Source organism: Diabrotica virgifera, chromosome 2 (genome assembly GCF_917563875.1).
Source record: "Diabrotica virgifera virgifera chromosome 2, PGI_DIABVI_V3a".
Classification (NCBI taxonomy): Eukaryota; Metazoa; Arthropoda; class Insecta; order Coleoptera; family Chrysomelidae; genus Diabrotica; species Diabrotica virgifera.
The window spans coordinates 205,323,505-205,336,370 of NC_065444.1; the positions used below are offsets into that span (position 1 = coordinate 205,323,505).

Genomic DNA, 12,866 nt, shown 5'->3' on the forward strand with positions numbered 1-12,866 from the left:
AACAAAAAAACCGAATAAAATTATAACAGTAGTAGAAGAACAACAAGGTTTTAGGTCTAGATGATCATGCACGCTATAATTATATTGAGGCAGGTCAAGAGAAGTCATTAAGAAGGCATTTGACAGGGTCGAATTAAAGGACGTTAAATCTATTTATTGTACGCAAGAGAGGTACCTCTCGGAATAATTAAAATAATCAGTAGTAATTGCACAAGAGCTCTGAAATTATTGAATTTTTCCCGAGTGACACTTTGACAGTTTTAAGTTCACGAGCCGAAGGCGAGTGAAATTATGTCAAAGTGCCACGAGAGCAAAAATTCTATATTAATTTCAGAGGTCGAGTGCAATTTGTTGCGATTATTTCATGAATAAAACTGTTCAAAACCAAAATTTTATTGTAATTTATTTATGTAAGTACCATTAAACACACAGTTTTTATAAATATTTGACGATTGAAACTCATCACTTTTATAATTTTTAAAACATTAATTGTCATTAATGTCACTGAATGTATTTTTTCGTAGCAACGAAGGGCATCTGACGTAATATACTTAACGACGGGAGATTATCAAAAATTATCGATTTAATTCAGATTTCTGTAGCTTTCTATTGGTCAGAATCTCCTATGAATGAAATAATCGAAAATATTTACCAGAAGAATACAATAAAAGTAAAAGTTGAAGAATATCTAACTGACCCAATTGAAGCTGGCAATGGGATAAGACAGGGGGATTCCATGAATCCTCTATTATATTGAGCCCTAATTATATTAAATGGCAATATAAAAACTTACCTAACGAATTAAGTCCGTAGTGGGCTTGGTATACTGTACTAGAACTACTTATTGGTAGGGCAGGACTAAGTCCTGAACTTTGGTTTAGTTGACCTAATGACTGTCCAAACCCACCCATTGAACTTTGGCTTAGCTGACCCAATCCTGAAATAAAATGATGACTTAAAAATCTGTAAAAAGTAAAAACATTAAAAAAAAACTTATTAAGTTACTAGTGCTGTTTCCAGGGGGGATACAACGGCCTCCTTTATTCACATGGACTTACCCAAGTTTTTTTATGTATTTTGACCCGTAGAACACGAATTTTTTGGGTAACAGTTGATCCGGATGTCGATAAGTTTGTTATAAACAAAGAACTTGAGGAATTACATAACAGCGATTTTTCGCCAAACAAAACATTTTTTTGTATCTATTTGGGTCATTCTAAGCAAAAAATATTCTTACAAGTTTTTTCGTAGGATGCATATTTTTCGAGATAAACGCGGTTGAACTTTCAAAAAATCGAAAAATTTCAATTTGTGAACCCGAAAAACTTTTGAATAAAAAATAAAATAGCAACTCCAATGCTTACCTCATTGGAAAGTTCAAGTCAAAATATATCGGTTTGGATTATTTGCATTGCTAAAAATTTATTTTTTTTATTGTTAAACAAAGCTATAAACAAATAGTGTTTTAATGCATGCTACGTACAAATTGCCTATTTGTAGGCGCGCCTACTCGTTCGATTTTTTATGGGAGTTGCATTGAAAACATCACTCAAGTACTATGTGTTTATAGCTTTGTTTAACAATAAAAAAATTAATTTTTAGGAATGCAAATAAACAAAACCGGTATAATTTGACTTAAACTTTCAAATTCGGTAAACAGAATTGCTATTTTATTTTTTAATCAAAAGTTTTTTGGGTTTAAAAATTACAATTTTTCGATTTTTTGAAAGTTCAACCGCGTTTTTCTCAAAAATGGTGCATCCTACGAAAAAGCTTGTAAGAACATTTTTTTTTGCTTAGAATGGCCCCAAAAATACAAAAAAATGTTTTGTTTTGCGAAAAATCGCTGTTATATAATTCCTCAAGTTCTTTGTTTATAACAATCTTATCGATATCAAAATCAACTGTTACCCAAAAAATTCGTGTTCTACGGGTCAAAATACATAAAAAAACTTGCGTGTATCCATCTGAATAAAGGAGGCCGTTGTACCCTAAATGGCGACAGGACTATACACCAATATTCCAGTTTCAACTGTGAGTTATACAAATTTAAAATAAAAATGTATACCATTTTTATTCAGTTGCAATGCGAAGGCAAAACAATCTTACTTTTCAATTAGAATACGGAGTGCAGTCCAGTCCCTTGAATCGCGATTTTCGGCTCTTATTGGAGCCTTCATCGGAAGGAACGTAGGCACTGTTCTCCATTACTAATTACAAATTACATTACATTCTCTATACAAATTTAGTATGAAATTATTTCAATCTGTGAACTAAATTCGCAACAACTTTCACTGGATGTTTCTTCAGAGAACGATGAAGCTTCATCAAGTTTTTTTGTTATGGCATAGACTTGGGTGTCAATTAGCTAGTCACAACTTTTTTGATTTTCTATTCATACATAAAGAAGGCAATGCCAATGAGGTCCTTGGAGTTCCATAGCAAACTCTTCCACAGCTCTCTACTAAATTCAAAAGCTGCAGGTGGCCGCTATGGACTATCCAAGTTGCTCACCACATTTTTTCATTATACATCTTCTTCTTTTTCCATATGTACATAATATATCAAATTATCAGGATTAATTAATTTAGAGGTTAATTTTAGTTTCACAGATAAATTTCATTAAACAATCATATATATTTTTGCTGTTCAGAGACAATAGATAGGATATATTGAAAAGTGGAAAAACATTACATTTTATTAAATATTAATAAATTAACTTCATCAAGTTAACTTATAGAACTTAAGTAGTCTTCTTGGGCAACCCTACTTTAGATTATTGAGTGATACTGATTGACTGATACTTAGGACTAATAGTCACCTTAGTAATTACGTATTAGCAACAACAAGTCTTCTGCTTACCACCATATTGATTTTTCAATTATATGTAGTGTTCAAATTTTTATCTCTTTTTCGTATTTTAAAGGAATCTGCAAGTCCTTTAGTGAAACTTTTTAAAAGCAGTATTTATTATGTCATTATTATTAATTAAAGAAATTCCTTTATCTGAGTAAATTAAATAGAGTGAGATTTAGAAATAAGAGAGAACTTTATTCTTACCCGTTGCCATACCAGCAACTCCCCATCTTGATTCCGACGTACTAAACATGCTTGACCCACAGAGACCATCACCCATTGCACCAAAAGGGGGAAGACCATGAGAAGGTAGGAGAGCACCAGGAGTTCGAAAGACATTCGTGGTCTTCTTCCTTTTCTTCCATTTGGCGCGTCGGTTTTGAAACCAAACCTGTAAAAGATATGTAAAATTTAGTTCGATTTAACAATAGAAATATTATATTTGTAGATAAATTTCGATAATATATTTAGTTGATAGTGGCGACCCTAACTCAGCGGCTTAGAATAGCATATCAAGCCTCAACGCATAAGTTCCATTCTTTCCACCGACAACGAAATTTTAAATTTCTAAAATTTATATGATAGTAAAGGATCCAATATAAGATCGATTTGCACCCATCTGTTTAATGGATAAAGTTATTGGATATGTAATTTACCATGTCAACAATTACAAAAAACAAGGATTGCCCACTCTAATCTTGTTCTAAATATAATTAATTAATAACTAAAAAATGACATTCTTTTATGAATTAAAAAAAATTCGACCCGGTCAGATATTATTTCAGATATTTTGGTTCACTATAAACAAAAAAGGTGTTTTTAATTTTTCTCTAAAGTTGATCTAGTCCATTCTTTCACGGTTTTTGCTCTAAATTTTAAAGAACCGCTTGGATTGACATGAAATTTGCCATACGCATAGCTTACATGTCAAAGAAAAAAAGTGATATTGTGCCGACGTGTGCTTTTGCCCTGGGGGTGACTTTCACCCCCTCTTGGGGGTGAAAAATATATGTCCAAAACAACTCCGGAAATGGGTAAACTGACTAATTTTAAGTAACTTTTGTTCTATAGAGCTTTTTCGCCAAGTAAACACTTTTCGAGTTATTTGCGAGTGAATATGTTCATTTTTCAACAAAATAACCACATTTTTAGACGGTTTTTCGCAAATACCTCAAAAAGTAAGTATTTTGTCGAAAAAACCGTCCTTAGCAAAAATATAGCCTATAAAAAAGTAAAAAAAATTGTGTACGCGTTAGGTCTCTGGATCTCGTAGAACCAGAGTTATAGCCAATGAAATATAGATTCATATTCACCAAATTTCAAATAGAATATTTCGACGTGAAATATCCAAAAAATTAAGCACTTTTTGGGGAAAATTCATTTTAACTTTTTTAAAGTGTTTAAAAAAAGCTTTATTTCTGTTTTTACGAAAAGTTTCTGGCATTAAATTTAAGCAAGTTACGCTCAAAATAAAGTTGGTCCCTTTTGTTTTTGCAAAAAAAAATCGGGAAGACCACCCCCTAATTAGCAACTTAAACGAAATTAATCGTTGCCGCTCCATAAATTATTTTACTTATATTGTGTTTATATGATCTGTAAGTTTCATCGATTCAAAGTGTTTATTTTTGAAAAAATTTGGTTTCAAAATAAAATTTTTAAAAATTTAAATTTTTAAAAATATGCTCTTTTTCAAAATAACTTAAAAATTGTTAGAGATACCAAAAGTCTCGAAATACAAAAAAAGGCATATTTGCTTTTCTGAATATCATGTATTTTTTGTTTTTCTGTTAGACAAAAATTGATCAAGATTTGGTGTTTCTAAATTTGAATACATTCGTGATCAGTGACTAGTTCTACCCATTTTAACTACAGCCGTTTCAATAATAAGAACTTTGAACCGATGAAACTTACAGATCATATAAACAATATATACACGAGTCAAGAAACTTGTGAAGTCGTTACGATTAAGTTCATTTAAGATACTAATTAGGGGGTGCTTTTCTCGATTTTTTTACCAAAACCAAAAGGGACTAACTTTATTTTGAGCGTAACTTGTTTAATTTTGATGCTAGAAATTTTTTTTATAAAACAAAAATGAAGAAAATGAAGCTTTTTTTAAACACTTTAAATAAGTTTAAATGAGTTTTCCCCGAAATGTGCTTCATTTTTGGTTATTTCACGTTAAAATATTCCACTTGGAATTTGACGAATATGAACCTATATTTCATTAGCTATAACTCTGCTTCTACTAAATAAAAAAACGTGATATATTCACTATTTTATTAAATTTTTTTATAGGCTATATTTTTGCTAAGAATGCTTTTTCGACAAAATACTTACAATTTGAGTTATTTGCGAAAAACCGTCTAAAAGCGTGGTTATTTTGTTGAAAAAATGAACATATTCACTGCCAAATAACTCGAAAAGTATTGACTTAGTGAAAAAACTCTATAGAACAAAGATTACTTTAAATTAGCCAGTTTACCCATTTCCTGACTTTGTTTAGACGAATATTTTTTAACCCCCAAGAGGGGGTGAAAACCACCCCCAGGGCAAAAGCACATATCGGCACAATATCACTTTTTTTCTTTGACTTGTTAGCTGTGTGTATGCCAAATTTCATGTCAATCCAAGCAGTTTTTTAAAATTTAAAGTTTTTGCAATATTTTACCGTTAATGAATGGACTAATCGTTTTCGAGTTATAAGCAATTTAAAACTGAAAAAAGAACGAAAGATGACAATTTTCAAGGCTCAAAAACAGAAGTAAAAAATATCATTTTTGTAATCTTCAAGTACATAAATTCAAGTTCAAACATTTTTCTATCAGGTCTCGATAAAAATTTTAGCCGTGTTTTATTCTAAAACATATTTTTTTAATTGTTAATGAGGAAGGTTTCTTATGGGGAGTTTGGCATTAACAACTTAACAACAATGTTTCAGAATGAAACAAGTCCAAAAAACTTATCAAGAACTGGTAGAATAAGGTTTGAACTTGAATTTAAGTATTTCGTAATTTTAAAGATGACATTTTATACTTATTGTTTTGATCCTTGAAAATCGTCATCTTTCGTTATTTTTTCAGTTTTAAATTGTTTATAACTAGAAAACGATCAACTTTAGAGAAAACCAAAAGACCTTTTTTTGTTTAGAATGACCTAAAAAATCTGAAATAATATCTGCCCGGGTCGAAATTTTTTTTAAATTTATAAAAAAAATGTCATTTTTAATTATTAATTAATTATATAGTTAGAACAAAATTATAAACGGGCAACCCTTGTTTTTTGTAATTGTTAACATGCTAAATTACATATCTAATATTTTTTATCCATTAAACAGATCGGTGCAAATCGACCTTATATCGTATCTTAGACAATGAGCAGTCGCCGTGTTTCAGAGGATACGTACAGGAGTAAACCTTCCTAGGCTAGGGCGCATCGACACTAATAACTACCTGAAACAGGGTTATAGCGCCGGAACCTGACCGAAAGGATCTTTCCAGCAAAAATGCCATACGATATTATGTATCGGGCCATATCATATATATGTTATAGTCAAAGCCCGAATTTCAGTCACTCCTAGGTTTGACTAGGCAATCCTCAGGTCTGACTGACGGTCTTAGTCAAAGCCCGAAATAAATTACAGTTTCGGCCTTTGACTAGTCAAACCTAGGAGAGACTAAGTTGGTTAGGCAAAGGTCGAAATTTAATTTTATGAAATCGGGGTTTGACTAGTCAAACCCCGATCATCTATTAAAATGTCGTAATTTGTTAGATTAGATTTATTAAAACGTCATTTTTTTATTTTAATAAAAAATTAGTGTTTATTCTCACATGTTGAGGCAGTATGGCATTTAGTGTTTCACAATACGTTGACCTTTTACACTTACATTATTTTGAAGAACATTTCTTATTGCAGTAGCATTTTTAAAAGTCTTGCCCTCCAAATTTAGAATATTTTGTACTAATTCCTCTTAGAGACAGCTTAACGTCTGGAACATCTTCGAAAATTAAGAAATTGCTATTTGCATTCTTTTACTTGATTTCTTGAATAAAGTGTGTTTATTTTTCCGTATTTCGTACCAACTCTATATAAACCGTCAATTGTTTTATCTTGTATGATACACAAAATATTTCGAGTATCTCCTTTGGCTCTATCAAAGCTGGAGATAGGTATTGTTACAATTTTTTCGATCGAAATTGGAGGAAATTACACGAAACAAATGTGTGTTACACCATAACAAATGAGAAAATTATTTCATTATACAGGGTGAGTCACCACTAACGGGACGGAAGATTACAGCGAAATGGTAAAAGATTTGAAAAAATTTTTAAATTAATAGCTTGTAAGTTGATAAAAGCTACATTTTAAAATTATTTTGAAATATACAGGGTGTCCCAATAAATGGCGGCGTATCGAAGTTATATTTTTTCTTATGGAATACCCTGTATTTTATTGCATTTTTTAATTGTCTCCAAAAAATAAGGTATAGTTTCATAAGGCTTCCCTATACCTATGTACAGAGTGTTCTGAGTTATGTTGACTTTGCTTAAAATGTAAAGTTTTAAAAGAAGGCTTATTCTCAACTTATTAAAGAAATTATAAAAATATTACTTTTACATATAAATTTTTGGATATTGGTTGAATGTAATCCATGATTAATTATTACACATTTATCTACAGGGTGTCCAAAATTTACAGTTTCATTATTGACGTATTCAATGTGTCATATGATGCTTATTTTAAATGGAACACCATGTATATTAATAAATAATTATACTTAGCAAATTTACCTCTTTCGAATGGTATATTGATGTCCTATACCTAGGTCTCATATTTCTTGCATATTTTACAATTATTTAAATTATTAATCTGTAAATCGATTTTAAAACAAAAGATGAAGTTAATTAATGTCATTGTATGACATTGTCATTTTATGACAATACGGTCTGGTAATTATCTTATAAGTAATGCATTCCATGATCGATTATTACACATTTATTTACAGGGTGTTCAAAATTTACAGTTTCATTATTGGATTATTCAATGTAGCATAATATGATGGTTATTTTATTAGAACACCATGTATATTAATCAATGATTATACTAAACACAGGTTTCTCTTTATAATGGTATATAGATGTTCTATAACTAGGAGGCATAGTTTTTGCGTAATTTACAATTTTCTTAAACGGTACATCGATTTTAAAAATATTTATAGTCACTCTCGATTTTTAAACCCATCATCTTGGCATAGTTGTTATAGAGTGTAGTTGTAAATAAATATGTAGGTATATTTTTAGCTGCTGATTTGTAAAATAAATTTTTTCGTTATTGAAAATAACTAAATACATAACGAAACATATAGAAGTTGCTGATTTGTAAAATAAATTTTTTCGTTATTGAAAATAACTAAATACATAACGAAACATATAGAATCTTAAAAACAAATACATAAATAATACAAAATGAACCACAACTTAGTATAAGTAAAAAATTATCAGTATTGTAATGTTCAAAATGTTTATACAACAAGCGATATTAAATGATTTGTTTACATTATTTAACATAGCTGGTGTTATAGACGCAAAAGCGTTCGAAATTCTTAATTTCATAAAAATATCATCTGAAGTAGTAGAGTAGGAAGTGTAGCATTTACAATATTTTCAATATAACCCCATTTAAAAAAATTCATCTCGGTCAATCCTGGTGACCTAGGTGGCCAAATATAGGTATGGACCGAATCTATCTATCCATTTATTTCTAAATTTTATGTTGTGGTTGTTCTTAACATCACGTCAAAAATAAGCTGGAACTCTGTCGTCCAATTGGAGCCACATGTTTGTTCGCACGCTAAGTGGAAGGTTTTAAGATGCATCAAAAAAAACTTATTTTAAGAAATTTAAGAAAGTTGCTCCATTCAGATTTTCGTCAAAAAAATATGGGTAGATAACGTATTCGCTCAGAATACTGCCCCAAACATTAACACTTCATCGATGTTGGCGATCAACAGTAAAATGTTTGTTTACTGTATCATAACAAAATGAAAGCTATGTCTATTAAATAGACGATTATTATGAAAAGTAGGTAGATTCGTCTGTACACAATATATTCTTAAAAAAAAAATCAAGATCTTCTCCAAATTCTAAGTCTATAAACGAAAAGTTAAACGTTCCTGTTCTGTCTAATGCTGGTGTAGTTGAGTTTTATACGTATGATAGTGGTTTTTCTTATGTATTCTACATACACTCGTTTGACTGATTTCGAATTGACTCGAAATTTTTCACGTACGTACTAGTATTTGGGTTTTCCGTAACAGAAAGCAGGATATCAAGTTCGTTGACGTCAACAAAAATAAATGGTTTATTTTTATTTAACTTTTCGTACCTATGCAACATTACCAGTAGCACGGAATCTATCGAGAAATCTCTCAAAAGCGTCCTTTTTTGGGTGTCTTCTGTCAGGATACTACTAAGAGACAATTTTAAAAATATTCCACAATGCATAGTAGCATGTCTACTCTTTCATAGATAGCGTGATTATTCATTTTTAGGAACAATTAAATTTGAATGTAAAAGTCATTTTTAATTAAAAAAAATTATCATACACGGATGTTTATAGTTTTGATAATTACCAGACCGTACTGTTATAAACTGACAATGTCATACAATGACATTAATTAACTATATCTTTTGTTTTAAAATCGATTTCCTTGTTAAGAATTTAAATAATTGTAAATTACGCAAAAACTATGACACCTAGGTATAGGACATCCATATACCATTCGAAAGAGGTAAATTTGTTTAGTATAATTATTTATTAATATACATAGTGTTCCATTTAAAACAAGCATCATATGACAAATTGAATACTCCAATAATGAAACTGTAAATTTTGAACACCCTGTAGACAAATGTGTAATAATTAATCATGGAATACATTCAACCCATATCCAGCTATTTAGATCTAAAAGTAATGTTTTTATAATTCCTTAAAGAACTTGAGAATAAGCCTTCTTTTAAAACTTTACATTTTAAGAAAAGTCAACATAACTCAGAACACTCTGTACATAGGTATAGGGAAGCATTATGAAACTATACCTTATTTTTTGTGGACAATTAAAAAATGCTATAAAATACAGAGTGTTCCATAAGAAAAAATATAACTTTGATACGCCGCCATTTATTGGGACACCCTGTATATTTCAAAATAATTTTAAAATATAGCTTTTATAAATTTACAAACTATTAAATTTAAATTTTTTTGAAATCTTTTACCATTTCGCTGTAATCTTCCGTCCCGTTAGTGGTGACTCACATTGTATATTTAAAAATATTGATAAAATTTTTACACAGAATAAAAATATTTTAAGGAAGTAGCTTCCACAGAATTGTATGAGTTTAGTATACAGTCCATGGGCGTCCGCAGGATCAAAACTAGGGGAGGGCGGATTTGAGAAATAAAAAAATTGGTTAGATAAGCAATAATAAATATATACGTAAATTGAGAGTCTTCAGAGAGGATGAGGGTGAAGGGGTTTCCTACGAAAAGTTTTGAAAATAACGTTTTTGGAGCCAAAATTATAACTCAATGATTTCATACAAAAATGAAGCAAACTAAATATATATTAAATATTTAAAAAAAATTTAATGATTTTTACAAAAACGTGATGCAAATTTAACAAGTTTATTTCCTCCTGGATAAGCCTTCGATGTGCGAAGCAAGATAAATTGTCTGTTCCTAAACACTATTATTTAAACAACAATTTACGCGGATCAATTGTAAATTCTTGTAAAACTTTCTCTAGAAACTCTTTCTTTTTTGGTAATATTTGTTTTCGATGAATTCTCATTAGGGCTAACCCATTAAGGCGATTTTCGACCATTGTACTCCGCAACCATGTTTTTATTCTTTGAAGACTGCTGAACGACTTCTCAACTGTACACGTAGTGCAAGGCAATGTTACGAGAATTTCCAGCAATTTTTTTGTTAACAGATAAAAAGTAGTGGACGCTCGAACCAGTTCAAAAATTTCAAGGGTGTTGAAGATATCTAACTCATTATTAAGGCGTTTTTTATTCCAATGTTCTACCCATACTTCTAGCTCTGCATCTATTCCATTTATTTCATAGTGGTTTAAGGATTGTCTCAGTTGTTCTAATATATGGCCATTTAAATCAATTTTTGAAAAATGCTTGGAATGCAGAAGACTCAGAGCGAAGGCTGGCGTATTTTCTTCTGAAACCGTGTCTCTAGAGACAATACGAAAGAATCATGGATCGCCTTCGGTATTTACTAGGCGTATCAGCTGGATGATTGCTTCTATGCTGTTGCTTGTCTACAGCTCTAGGGGTAGATAATTCAAAACCGCATTCTTCGGCTACCTTATTGGCTTCATTCAATAAAGTGTTTGTTACATTCTCTGTGTTCTGTCTGTGTTTTTAAAATATCCATGATTTGACGAATATGTTCCGGTACCTTTAAAACATTAGTTTGCGCAGATTGTACGCGGTTGACTATAGGCTCTAGGTATTCGGAATATTTTGCAATCACAATGACAGCGACGATAAATCCTGACTTGCATGCCACACAAGCGCGGCTCCTCCTTAGGGTCAATTGGTCAATGACCCCCCTAAAATAATCTCATAAAAATACCAATTTTATTAAAAATATCTTTTATCTAAAACTTCACTCTGAAATATAAAATTCTCTCTCAGCAGTCTGCATTGGCAAAACAAATATAATAGATATAATAACGTCGCGCCTCGCGCTATACACAAGCCCGTGGCTGGGCCGTATTTTAAATTGTCTATATACAGTTCTTATGGCTTATGGACAAATGCATGTAAAATAGAAAAGAGACGGCAGATAGCAATTTCGTGGGCGAGAGTGGGAGTGACCTTTCCGTCGTATACCTCTAGTAGAGTCGACGGCCTCACGTTTAGTTAGAAAACAAGATGAGTGTTGTTGACGAAATAATTGCCTTAAAATCTGCTGGAACACTAAATTATGAACGGCGGCTTGAGAAAAAAGAAAGTGGTCGACCAAAACCAAACATGAATTTAAAACAAACAACAAAGGATAGGGGTAAGGACATTCAAAGATATTTTAAAGAATCAATGTACAATTTGTGTGATTGGATTTGTGGCTGCAGTGTGAGAAATGCATTTTTTTGCTATCCGTGTTTACTGTTTTCGAATGACGCTGTATGGGCGAAAAATGGAGTAACTGACATTAAGCATTTAAAAGTGAAAATTACAAAACATGCCTCTTCAACTACTCATATAAATTCATCAATGAGTTACGCAAGTTTAGGACGTGTTAACATAAGACAGCAACTTGATAGTGTATATCGTAAATCTGTGCATGACTTTAATGAATTGGTATCTAAAAATAGGTATATTTTAAACAAACTAATCGACTGTGTAAAATTTTGTGGAGTTTTCGAAATTGCATTGCGCGGTCATGACGAAAGTGACAGCTCCAATAATCGTGGAATTTTTCTGGGCCTTATCGATTTTGTTTCTGAACTGGATTTAATGTTTAAAGAACACATTGAAAAAAGTACAGTATTTAAAGGAACATCGAAAACAATTCAGAACGATATTTTAGAATCAATGTTAGCCATTGTGCATACTCATATCATGAAGGAGATTGGCCAGACAAATTTTGTGGCCATTCAAGTAGATGAGACCACAGACAGCTCCAATAAAACGCAGATGATTATCATATTGCGATATGTATTAACTGGTATTGTACATGAAAGATTTTGGAAATTTGTTAACCCCCTAGGTACTACAGCACAACATTTAACTAATGTAATATTGGAAGAACTTCAATTATTAAAAATTAATGAAGCACCTGAAAAATTGATTGCCCAAAGTTACGATGGTGCATCAGTCATGAGCGGTAAACTGGGAGGAGTACAAACAAAAATTAAAGAAATATACCCAAATGCACACTTCATTCACTGCTATGCCCATCAATTTAATCTTATCCTCCAAAAAGCGGC

General features: G+C 31.2%; 1 protein-coding gene across 1 annotated transcript in view; it reads right to left on the reverse strand.

The window, feature by feature from the left end:
* Positions 1 to 12,866, reverse strand: part of LOC126879769 (homeobox protein orthopedia-like) — a 257,712-nt gene that overhangs the window by 51,192 nt on the left and 193,654 nt on the right. The window contains exons 3-4 of the mRNA XM_050643020.1: positions 3,061 to 3,247; positions 794 to 937 (exon numbers count right to left, since the gene is read on the reverse strand). Of these exons, the coding sequence (XP_050498977.1) occupies positions 794 to 937; positions 3,061 to 3,247 (331 nt within the window). The remainder of the gene's footprint in view (positions 1 to 793; positions 938 to 3,060; positions 3,248 to 12,866) is intronic.